Source organism: Copadichromis virginalis, linkage group LG3, assembly GCF_057382275.1.
Source record: "Copadichromis virginalis isolate Kocher_CV1m ecotype Utaka linkage group LG3, C_Virginalis_male_GT1.1, whole genome shotgun sequence".
Taxonomy (NCBI): Eukaryota; Metazoa; Chordata; class Actinopteri; order Cichliformes; family Cichlidae; genus Copadichromis; species Copadichromis virginalis.
The window spans coordinates 2,615,786-2,625,837 of record NC_140620.1 but is presented as its reverse complement, the minus strand read 5'-3'; the positions used below and the strand labels follow the sequence as shown (position 1 = coordinate 2,625,837).

The 10,052-nt window shown below is 42.5% G+C and overlaps 1 protein-coding gene across 1 annotated transcript; it reads left to right on the top strand.

Annotated features, from left to right (window-relative positions):
* The first annotated feature begins 1,279 nt into the window (after positions 1–1,279).
* LOC146712293 (uncharacterized) lies at positions 1,280–8,146 on the top strand. The gene is made up of 6 exons (XM_085452024.1): positions 1,280–1,327; positions 6,554–6,595; positions 6,708–6,977; positions 7,054–7,296; positions 7,391–7,615; positions 7,687–8,146. The coding sequence occupies exons 1-6, from the start codon at positions 1,294–1,296 to the stop codon at positions 7,761–7,763; spliced, it is 891 nt and encodes a 296-aa protein (XP_085308150.1). The 5' UTR covers positions 1,280–1,293; the 3' UTR covers positions 7,764–8,146.
* The last annotated feature ends 1,906 nt before the right edge of the window (positions 8,147–10,052 follow it).

The following is a 10,052-nucleotide window of genomic DNA, read 5'->3' as shown; positions in this document are numbered from 1 at the left end:
AGCCTCAGACAGTCAGAAATATTATAATTCTGATCATTTATCAGTACTGATACATGTGAGACTTCATCAGAATTGTGAACATCACAGCAGATGCCTTTGTGTGGAAGTAACTGAGAATAAAACAGAAAAACATGAAGGAGATTTTCCTGGTCTGGCTTTTTATAGCAGATAACCTTAAAATATTCTGCAATAATCTGCAATTTTGCATAATTTTAAGAAGTTTAAATTTCATCAGTATTGAACAGCAGAGATTAGGCTTTCTTGTCCGAGGTCATTTAAGTGAAAAAAGAAAAAGACAGCGCTGTAAACAACGGTAGACTGGTGGGTAATAAGCCAATGAATGATGCAGAAAACAGAGATTTGAGACAGGAAACTGTTCCTGAAGTACACACAGAGAGCTGTGCATGAAGTGTGATTTTTATCATGGTGGAAGCAAAACAGCAAAAGTCAGAGGGAATTCATGACGACATCGATCAAATGTGAAGCGCAGTTTGCTGCTTCTTTTGCTGCTTCTTTTGCTGCTGGCTCGGTGGATTTTGGTTGGAGAGACAAAACCTGCAGCTCAGAATCAGCGCAAAAAGACGTAATCACAGCGCGGACCGGACGCATCAGGATCGCTGAGCTCCGGCAGCGTGTCCGTCTGCGGGTCGTCGGGTGAGAAAGCCGAGAAAGACAAAGCTGATTCTGATGCGTCGGCTCTGTGTTTACGTCTTTGTGTGGAGTCCGTGTACCTGCTCTCATCTGCTGTTTGGTTGTTGTTGAAATGGTTTTGTGAGCTTTAATCTGAGAATCTGGCGTTTCTGGCAAAACACAGTTATATTTAAAAGTCGATTCAGGATTTAATGAATCGATATCGCTTTATTCAAGCTACTCACCTCCCACTTCCACCTGCACTTTCAACTGGACCACGGCCAATCAGAGAGGTCCCGCCCCTGACTATCTCTGATTGGTTTAGTCCACGATAGGGGCAAAATGTGTCTGTTGTTGACCACAGGGAAGGCTGCAGATTTTTTTTTTTTTTTGTTACCCGAACAGTTTTTTTTTTTGTTTTTTTTAGTCGCACCACTGAAAAATTTGGTCGCATTTGCCATCAAATTGTTTGCACTCTAGAGCCCTGAAAAAGATTCAGCATTGCACGTGATACATGCAACGCATTAAAGCAGCTTTCTCCACCCCTAAAATAAAGTACATCCAGTAAGAACTTAGAGTCACACAGTGGGTGCTAAAAAGGAAGTGATCGCATTAAAAGCATCTCTCTGATATTCAGACTGGTCATTTATTCATCCAGACAAGATGAAGACTGCATGGTTCTCTTTTCTCCTCTTCGGTGAGTCAAACACAGAACGCTTTCATTACAGGTCTGACACACAGTCAACGAAGGAAACAGATCTAGAGCAGACAAGTGGAAGTATTCACAAGTGCAAAGACTTTAGTGAGAGTGAAGCTAAACTTCAGACTTTAAACTTTAGCAGGTTTACAGTTAGTAAATATGCACACTGCCATAGATGCATTCATTTCACGTTTAGATTTTTTATCCAACACATTATTCACATCATGTCAGATACATTCTGCTGCAGGACAGTTGTCTCGAACATTCAGTCAGATTCATTCACACAGTTCTAATCTCACTATCTGGGAGCTTCTAGAGGCATTTTGTCGAGACTCATGAAGGATCATCCAATGGAGAGCGCTATCGAGACCTGCATTCATAGGTTGTTTTTTGCCATTACATGACAAACATGAATGTCATCATGACATTATAACTACCAGGAATTTGGGATAGCAATAGCCATAGCTGTCTTTTTGTGTATCGTGGGTTTTATGTTATTAGTATTGGAAAAGGTGAGATTGAGTCACAAGAAGTGTCAAGCCCAGCACATAACAGTGGTGTGATGCGTGAGTCGACATCATGTGCATGTCAGGTACAGCGCATCCTAAAAGTATTCTCAGTACTTCACTTGTTCCACATTTCTTTCATGTTATAGCCCTTTAAAAAAGATATTAAACACATTTTCACCTCTAAATTCTGCACACAGTACACCAGAATGACCGAGTGAAAAAAGTTGGGTTGAAATATTTCCAAATGTATTTAAAATAAAAAATAAAAATATAACATGTACAAAAGTACTCTATTTTATGGACCATAAGGTACACCACATTATAAGGCGCATTAACCGAAATAAAACAGTCAGATAACTCTAACTTTACTCAACTCATTCTTCTTGCTTCCTCCACTTCTGTAACATTGATTCATTAACCCTTTAAGACCTACCATAGAACCAAGTCCGCCAGAGCTTATATTATATTTTTACATGCTGTGGAGCCATTTTTGGGAGCATTTAAAGTTGCTATACATCAATACAACCATTATAGCCCAAACTTTAATAATATGTCTGCATTAGGTGCATAGTAATTACATAAATTGCAAAAAAGTGCAATAACCTACAAAAAAATTGAAAATCGTTTTTGTTTTTTTAACATATATTTCTTGTTAGAGAAATTTAAGAGGCTTATCCCTCAAAACTGTAAATACAAAAAAGTTGCACAAACTAGTTTCCCACCACAGGAAATTTATTTTAAGTGTCTTCATAGTTTTATTTTTGAAATACACCAATTTTTATATACTGCAGGAAAAACGGAAATAAATATTAAAGTGCAAATTTGCAAAATAACAGCATGTGCATCAAAACAAACTATTTCCAGCAGTGCAATATGAGTCCTAAACATCCCAGAAATGACACAAAGTCATGAAGTCAAACATAACTTTTAAAAACACAAGTATAAGCTCATGAGGCCACGATGGTAAAAAAAACTACATTTCCGCAAAATGACGTCACTTCCGGTTTCGGGCAGGTTATGCGGTCATGTGATAGTTCGCGCTGATGGACGTAGGAAGTGTTACAAACAGCTGATCGGATCGGCGAAGCGTGTTTCTGGAATATCATGTTTTTGTTGCTGCAAGTGATTTTTATGCAGTTTTTGCAAAGCTAAACTGTGACCGAGGACAAGCTGATGGCATAAGATGTAAGTACAACTCCTCCAGTTTCATATGCAAAAAAAATGATTGCGCTAGCTTACGTGGTTGCAGAGCTACCGGGATTTAAAAATAGTTACGCAAAACAGAGCGTGCCCGCTCCGATTGGCTGTAAAGGGTTAATGTTGAATTCTCTGGCAGCTGCTCTGTTCCCATGTTGTTGCAGTGTATTAATGACTAACCTCATATTGTGGATGGATTATCTCAGTTGTTCTTCTGAATGAAGTTTGGTCCGTTTATAACATCCTTGCATTGTCCCTGATCATCGAGAACCCTCATGTTAACTTTCATGAAGTGGAAAAAAGTTAGCGTTCATCCTCAAGATTCACCATGTTTACGCTAACATAGCTGTGTTGTTAGCAATCACGTAGCACATCATTAAATACCAACTTGTCCAACTTTAATAACCCTACAAAAGTCACTGCTGTTTAGTTTTCTGTCTCATTTATGTTGGAGACAGAAAACTGCTGGTATATAGTTTGAAGTCCACACTTTCAACCCAAGTTCTAATGGAGAGTCTGGGTCACTCTGGGTCACCTCGTGTAATGGCGACTCTGGGCCTGGACTACTGCGGAGTAGTCTATGCCCAATCGGAGTAGTCACAGCAGAGCTATCACCGGGCCAGCCAGGGAAGGCGCTGGCCCATATAGTGGCTGAGCTCCCAACCATCCAAAGGGAGCAGTGATATTATGTTCAGTTTTGCTTCCCCTGTCTTTCAGTCAGATTAGTATCAGTTGCGTTCCCACCTGTGTTCTATTCCCTTGCCGTACTTTTTGTCTATATATTGTCGGCTTTTCTCTCTGTTCTCTGTCGCTCCTACCTTTTCCTTGTCAATTGTCACAATGGATTGAACAGACACAGACACAGCTTTGAAACTGTGCCCACCATCAGAAACAATGTCCTACAGGATGCCATAGATGGAAGAAGTAGGTCGTGGGCACTGGGCAGCTAGATGGTCTCCAGGGTAGACGGGAGCTTAGTGAACGCCACAAAAACAATCGACAGTAGTCAAAATAGTGTTGTTACCTGCAGACGGAGGAAGGCCGCTTACGAAATCCAATGCTATGTAAGAGCAAGGCCATGTCAGGGATGGCAGAGGTTGTAATAGGCCGCCATAGGGTTGGTTTCCGTGTTTATTCTAGGCAGAGGTTGCACAGACTCAAACGTATTACAGTTTTTTACAGTCGCTAACAAGCGTTTGTCCAAACAGTTGTCACATTTGCAAAACTCTAAACACAATTAGCACAGCATCGGTCTGTTGTGGCCATACCAGTCACACATTTCATGTCGTGTTCACCCAATATGCAGTCAGTGAACACATTTCCACAATGCTTACATTTTCTTAACAGACAAGTTATACCTCCCAGCAAAATCATGAACTGTTTTTGTAGTATCTACGAATGTTAACACACAACATCCCACAATAGCAAAAACAATATCCCAAACCTTAGATACAGTATAAAAACCTCTGCTTCTGCAATGATATGTCGGTGGATCCGACATACCAGGCGGTTTTATCCCAGGTGCATCGACTTGGATAACATCAGATGTGATGTTGATGAAAACATGTGGCCTAACCCTGAAGATCGCAGAGATTAGATGCAAATCTTATGCCTTTTTTAGCCCCCCTCCCCCTCCCCCCCTTTTTATCTTGGCTTTTTACTGTTGTTTTTTTGTTCAGAATGCGCTTGTGTGTTTCATGGATATTTTGTTCACTGTAAGCAATACTGTAAAACTTTCTCTGTCCTATCATACCGTGTTTCTACTGTACCTCCTGTGGTAAACAGTAAAGAAACAAAAACTTGTTTGCTTTTTACTGGAATGCTTTTGAATGTGAACATTACTGTACATGTGGACATACAGTTACCAACCAAGACATTTCTGGTGTCAATATGGTGGATTGCATGTTTCGCATGCAAATACCTGTAAAACTGAAACATAAAAGTCTATGCAGTTTTTGTAATGTCAATAATAGCCAGTATTTTGAAACCTGGTGTACTTTGATTGACTGCATGTACCTTGTGAAGTGAAAACAAGTGTTATTCTTTGACAGACTAATTTCATTTTGAGTCAGATTTATAGTGTTTTTGTACAGTTAGTGTGTGCAGAGAAAGATGTGTTCTAATTTTGAAATGAGGAGTTAGTATATATTTAACAAAGTGTATTTTTGGGAAGGATATTATCCATTTGGCCAATTGTGTTTTGTAGGTGTGGGTCTGTGTTAAGAGTTTAGAAAAGGTATCTGAAGTATGGGTAGGCGCTTGTTAGCGACTGTAAAAAACTGTAATGGTTGCTTCGAGGCAGAGATGGCCAACAGAAATAACATCGGAGAAAGATAATAGTGTTGTGGATACCATGATGAAATGGGCAGTGTAGTGCCCGAGGACAGACACATGTCGGGCTTGTAGGTATCCTAGATTTCTATGTTTTGTTTTGTTTTTTTCATTTTTATGGTTTAACGGTCCAGACGATGAAAGGTTGAACTGTGCCCACCAGCCAGTGCCTCCATAATTCCAAAGTGAGTTCAATTGCCAGAGGTTCCCACTTGGCACTGACCACTTGGTGTCTGTCAGATAGAAAGTTAAAGATCCAGCTGCAGAGAGATCCTAGATCCTGCAGTTTCCTTTTCAGCTTCGAGGGAACGATGGTATTGAATGCAGACCTGTAATCTACAAACAGCATTCTCATACGTGTCTCTCTTCTGCAGGTACGAGAGGGCAGTATGTAGTGTCAGGGCTATGGCATCATCAGTTGTCACTGTATGCAAATTGTAGATGGTCCACTGAGTCAGGTAGTACAGAGCATGCGGTACACAACAGCTGTAGCTGCTTATGTCATGGTTACTAGGTAACAGAAACCACGGGTCGTAGGCTAGACCATCCAATTTCACAGCCTTGCCCTTCTGGTCTACAGGACCTTTGAAGAACTAAGTCTTTGTAGGCCAAGGAGACAGGACTAGTCAGAGCAGGTGCATCAAAGGCGGGAGCCCAATATTGACATCCGCCCAGGCAGGGAGGAGACAGCGAGGAGAAGAGAGAGGGAGAGCGAACACAAAAACAATTTAGAGTCAGCCGGAGAGACTCGGGGACATTGATGCAAAGGTCAGACTTCCTAGTTTTGTTATTTTGCACTTATTTTAGTTTGTTAAAGCCAATAATTAGTTCAGCATTCCCGTTTCTGAGTTCACATTTGGGTCTTTCCTCTGCCAGCCACGCAGCCACCATGGCAGAACTTGACCTCATTATGGACCCAGCAGACTCACATTGTCTCCTGAGGAAATGTGTGCCCAGCTTCAGGGTTGCTGTCAGAGCGTGGTTCATTTAAAGACCTTTTCAACAGACACTTGCAAGTTATTTTTCTTGATGACTTCCTGTCGTCCACAACCTGTTCTGGGACGTTTCCCAACATGGAGTGTTTGGCTCAAGATGAACAAACCTCCATTTGGAACTGTTTCTGACCTTTAGTGACCTCTAACCTTGTGACCTCTGACCTTTAGTGACCTCTGTCCTCCTGTTGCAGGTGTGTGTGTGCTGCTGCTGTCTGCACCGACTGTTTCTGTAGGTGAGTTGATGATGTGAAAACCATCAGTGAGACTCCAAAAGAACACAAATACACTTACTGTGTGTGTGTGTGTGTGTGTGTGTGTGTGTGTGTGTGTGTGTGTGTCCTCCAGTGTCTCTGTCTGTCAGTCCAAACCTTCAGCAGTTCTTCAGTGGATCTTCAGTGTATCTGAGTTGTGTTGATGATGGACAGACAGCTGATGGATGGACAGTGAAGAGGACCAGAGGAGGACTCACTGAGGACTGTGGAGCAGCTGGGTCAGAGTTTAGTAGGATTAACAGTTCCTTCTGTGCTCTCGATCTCAGTCTCTCCACTGGTGGAAATTTCCTGTGTGTAAGCTCATCTGGACATCAGAGTGATGAAGTCTCCATCAGTGTCTCAGGTACAGACAGATGTTCCAGCTGTGTCTCTGTTTCTGTCTGTCTCTGTGTCACTCTGTTTGTGTCTCTGCTGGACAGACAAAGATGTGATCCTGGAGATTCCTGCACTTCCTGTCATGAGAGGAAGTGATGTCACTTTGTGGTGTACACCCAAAGAGGGAGAAAGACGAAAGTCTCACTTCGTCAGAGATAATGTTACACTTGGATCTGGACCTGAAGGAAAGTGGATTCTCTCTAACGTCCAGCGGTCTGATGAAGGTCTCTACTGGTGTTATACTGATATTCATCCACCTTCTCTTCAGAGCAGACTGAGGGTCAGAGGTCAGGGCACTGACATCATTTCCTGTTTAAAGACAAACTAACCTGCTGACCTGATAATGAACTGACTGAACCATCTTCATCATCTCTCCTGCAAATCCTCCTCCTCCTCCACCCACTACAACCTCATCTCCTGCTTTCTTATTCTTTGGTATTACGTCTATAGTAGACTCCCCCTCCCCTCGTTCTTCTGCTCCCCCCATCACCCCTCTTCCTCCCCCTCCCTCTATGTCAGTGCTCAGACTCGTCTTGCACCTGGTGGTCTTCTGTCCATACGTGGCCTGCACTGCTCTGCTGCTGTCCATCTTCGCCACCAGCTCAGGTAGATATGAACAAAGTCTCTCTAATCACTCACTTCAGTGCTCCATCCTTAAGTCTTAACCCTGCCCACAGGTAACACACCTGTCATTTCCATGGAAACGAGCCATCCTGCTGTACAGGATGATGTCACCACTGAGCATCACTTCTGACCTCTGAGCTGACAGGAAGTGAAGGAGCTGGAGCAGCTGGGACGTTCCTGTTTCTGACCCAGAGTCAAACCTGTGGTCTGTAAAGACTCCTCAGTCGGATCTTTGAGTCAGTCAGCTTCTCAGTGAACTGTTCAGCTGGTGACTGGATGGATACAAACATTAACCTTGTGCTTTTATGTGTTTAATGCTTCAAGTGATCAGAAAATGCATTTTTTAGTATGTGTTATACTGTAAGGTCAGATCAGACAACTGGTATGATCAAGCACTTTGTGAGAGCGGGAATGAAAAGCTGAACTGATCAGTGATTGGATCAAACAGTCTCTGAGTAAGACCTGACTCTGTTTCTGTGTTGATTTATGCTTTAATAAAACATTCGAACATTACAGAGCAGATACTTCAGTGACATGAACAGTGATTGAAGTGATTCAGGAGTGTGAGCTATGGCTGATGATGAACTATGGCATTTATTATGGTTTATTGTGTGCTGATGAGGTTAGCCTGAGAGCGCTAACAGCAGTCTGAGCCACAGCCTTAGAGTGTGAGCACCAATAAGCTGTGATGGAAACAGGAGCAAACTGAACAAAGACAAACATCACAGACACAGAGCTGATCCTATCGTGTAGGATCGGGAAGTGGAACCACACGAGGAAACAGCTGACACGAATGCATGATGACACCACAGGGCAAGAGTAAAACTAAGCACACTGAACAAGGGAAACAGGACCTTTCAAAATAAACCTGCAGAGAACGGGACATGACCCAGACTAGACAATATGAGAACGGACGGAGAATACATGACACAAAAGACCAGGACACACATACACCAGGTGACACGAAGAGAATAAATATTAATACTAAGACATTATTTCATAAATACTCCAAAAATACAGAATTACTCAACTAAAACCTTTAACTTAAAAACAATAAAAACATAAGAAAACAAAACAAAATAACACAAAGCATTACATGAAAGACAGCCCCTGACGACGTCTGATATTCATATCCTTAGTGTGAATAATTTCACTGTTTCCTCATGTTTGTCCTGCCAACTATGAGAAGTGACCAAAGAGGAAAACAGGAACTTCTTACTGTGTCTAAAACTGAAAGAAGGAAAAGCGAATAACAAAACCACCTGCAGCCATCACCTCATTTGAACTGTTGAAATCTGAAAACAAGGATCAAAACCATTCACACTAAGAACTGGACCTGTGGTTTTACACCACCCAGGCCCTGATGGTGGGCCTATACTGTTGACAGCCTCTCTGATGGCTGCACGGTCAGTTGTATAGCTGGGCTTGGTTCACCGCTGTCATGGAAAACGTGTTACTGTGAAAACATGCTGACGTAACAGGAGGCCTGTTCTCGCTCGCGGGGCGTAACATCCTGATGCTTTGTCACCTAGTGTACAATGTTACGCTTTGGGTGTGAGGACGTGTTGTAAGGGAACCAGAGGAAACATAGAAGCCTATAAAAACTTATTCCACGTACAGATCTGATCTGAAGACAGCAGAGCAGGTGACACGGACACTTTCATATAATGAGAAGCCAGAAGGAGACACGTGGCTGCTCAGTGATGGTGGTTTACTCTTCAACCACACAACTTCCTTATTCTGACTGAACCGACCAATCAGGAGGTCGGAGGTATGAGGTCATTCTAGAGAAGCCACAGATATATTTTTTAGTGACCTCACAACCCTTCATGAATCCAACAGAAGGGTTTTAAGGATGTGTGTAAACGTGATTGACTAAGCTTTGAACCCTGTTAAAATTCACACTGATGTAAATATAATCTGTATGAGATGTTTAATCCCTGACATCGGTCACTGCCTGCGCTGTGATGAAGATGAAACAGCAGCCCACAGACCTGAAACTCACAGTTAAAATAAGAGCAGCTGTCCTCAGAGCAGCAGAAAACCACAGAAAGAAGGAGTGGTGCAGAGGGGAGATGGGAGGCTAAAAATACTGCAGGGCTGAAAGAGAGGAAGCTGATGAGGCTGACAAATGTTCTTTTTTTTCTTTTTCTTTTTGTTTGCCTGTCCCGTTTGGCTCTTTTGCATCAGAATTATTGTCTAAAAGCGAAGATGCCCAACGGATTTACTTTACCAAATGGACCCTCCCAGCCTTGCCGTATTGGTCCATGTGATACATCTTTTATCGAGATAGGCCTCCAAACCTTGGAGGGCCTGAGATGTCCCCAGAGAGGTGGCGTCTGATACCCGACCTGACATATAGACACAGACATACAGGCACACACAGATACAAACATCCATTCCCCCCCTCATGCTCTCA

Excerpts from the sequence above, each read along its gene's own strand:
- LOC146712293 (XM_085452024.1), top strand. The coding sequence starts at position 1,294 with ATGAAGACTGCATGGTTCTCTTTTCTCCTCTTCG. Across the intron at positions 1,328-6,553 it reads GTTCTCTTTTCTCCTCTTCG|GTGTGTGTGTGCTGCTGCTG; the intron begins GTGAGTCAAACA and ends CTCCTGTTGCAG. Across the intron at positions 6,596-6,707 it reads TGCACCGACTGTTTCTGTAG|TGTCTCTGTCTGTCAGTCCA; the intron begins GTGAGTTGATGA and ends TGTGTCCTCCAG.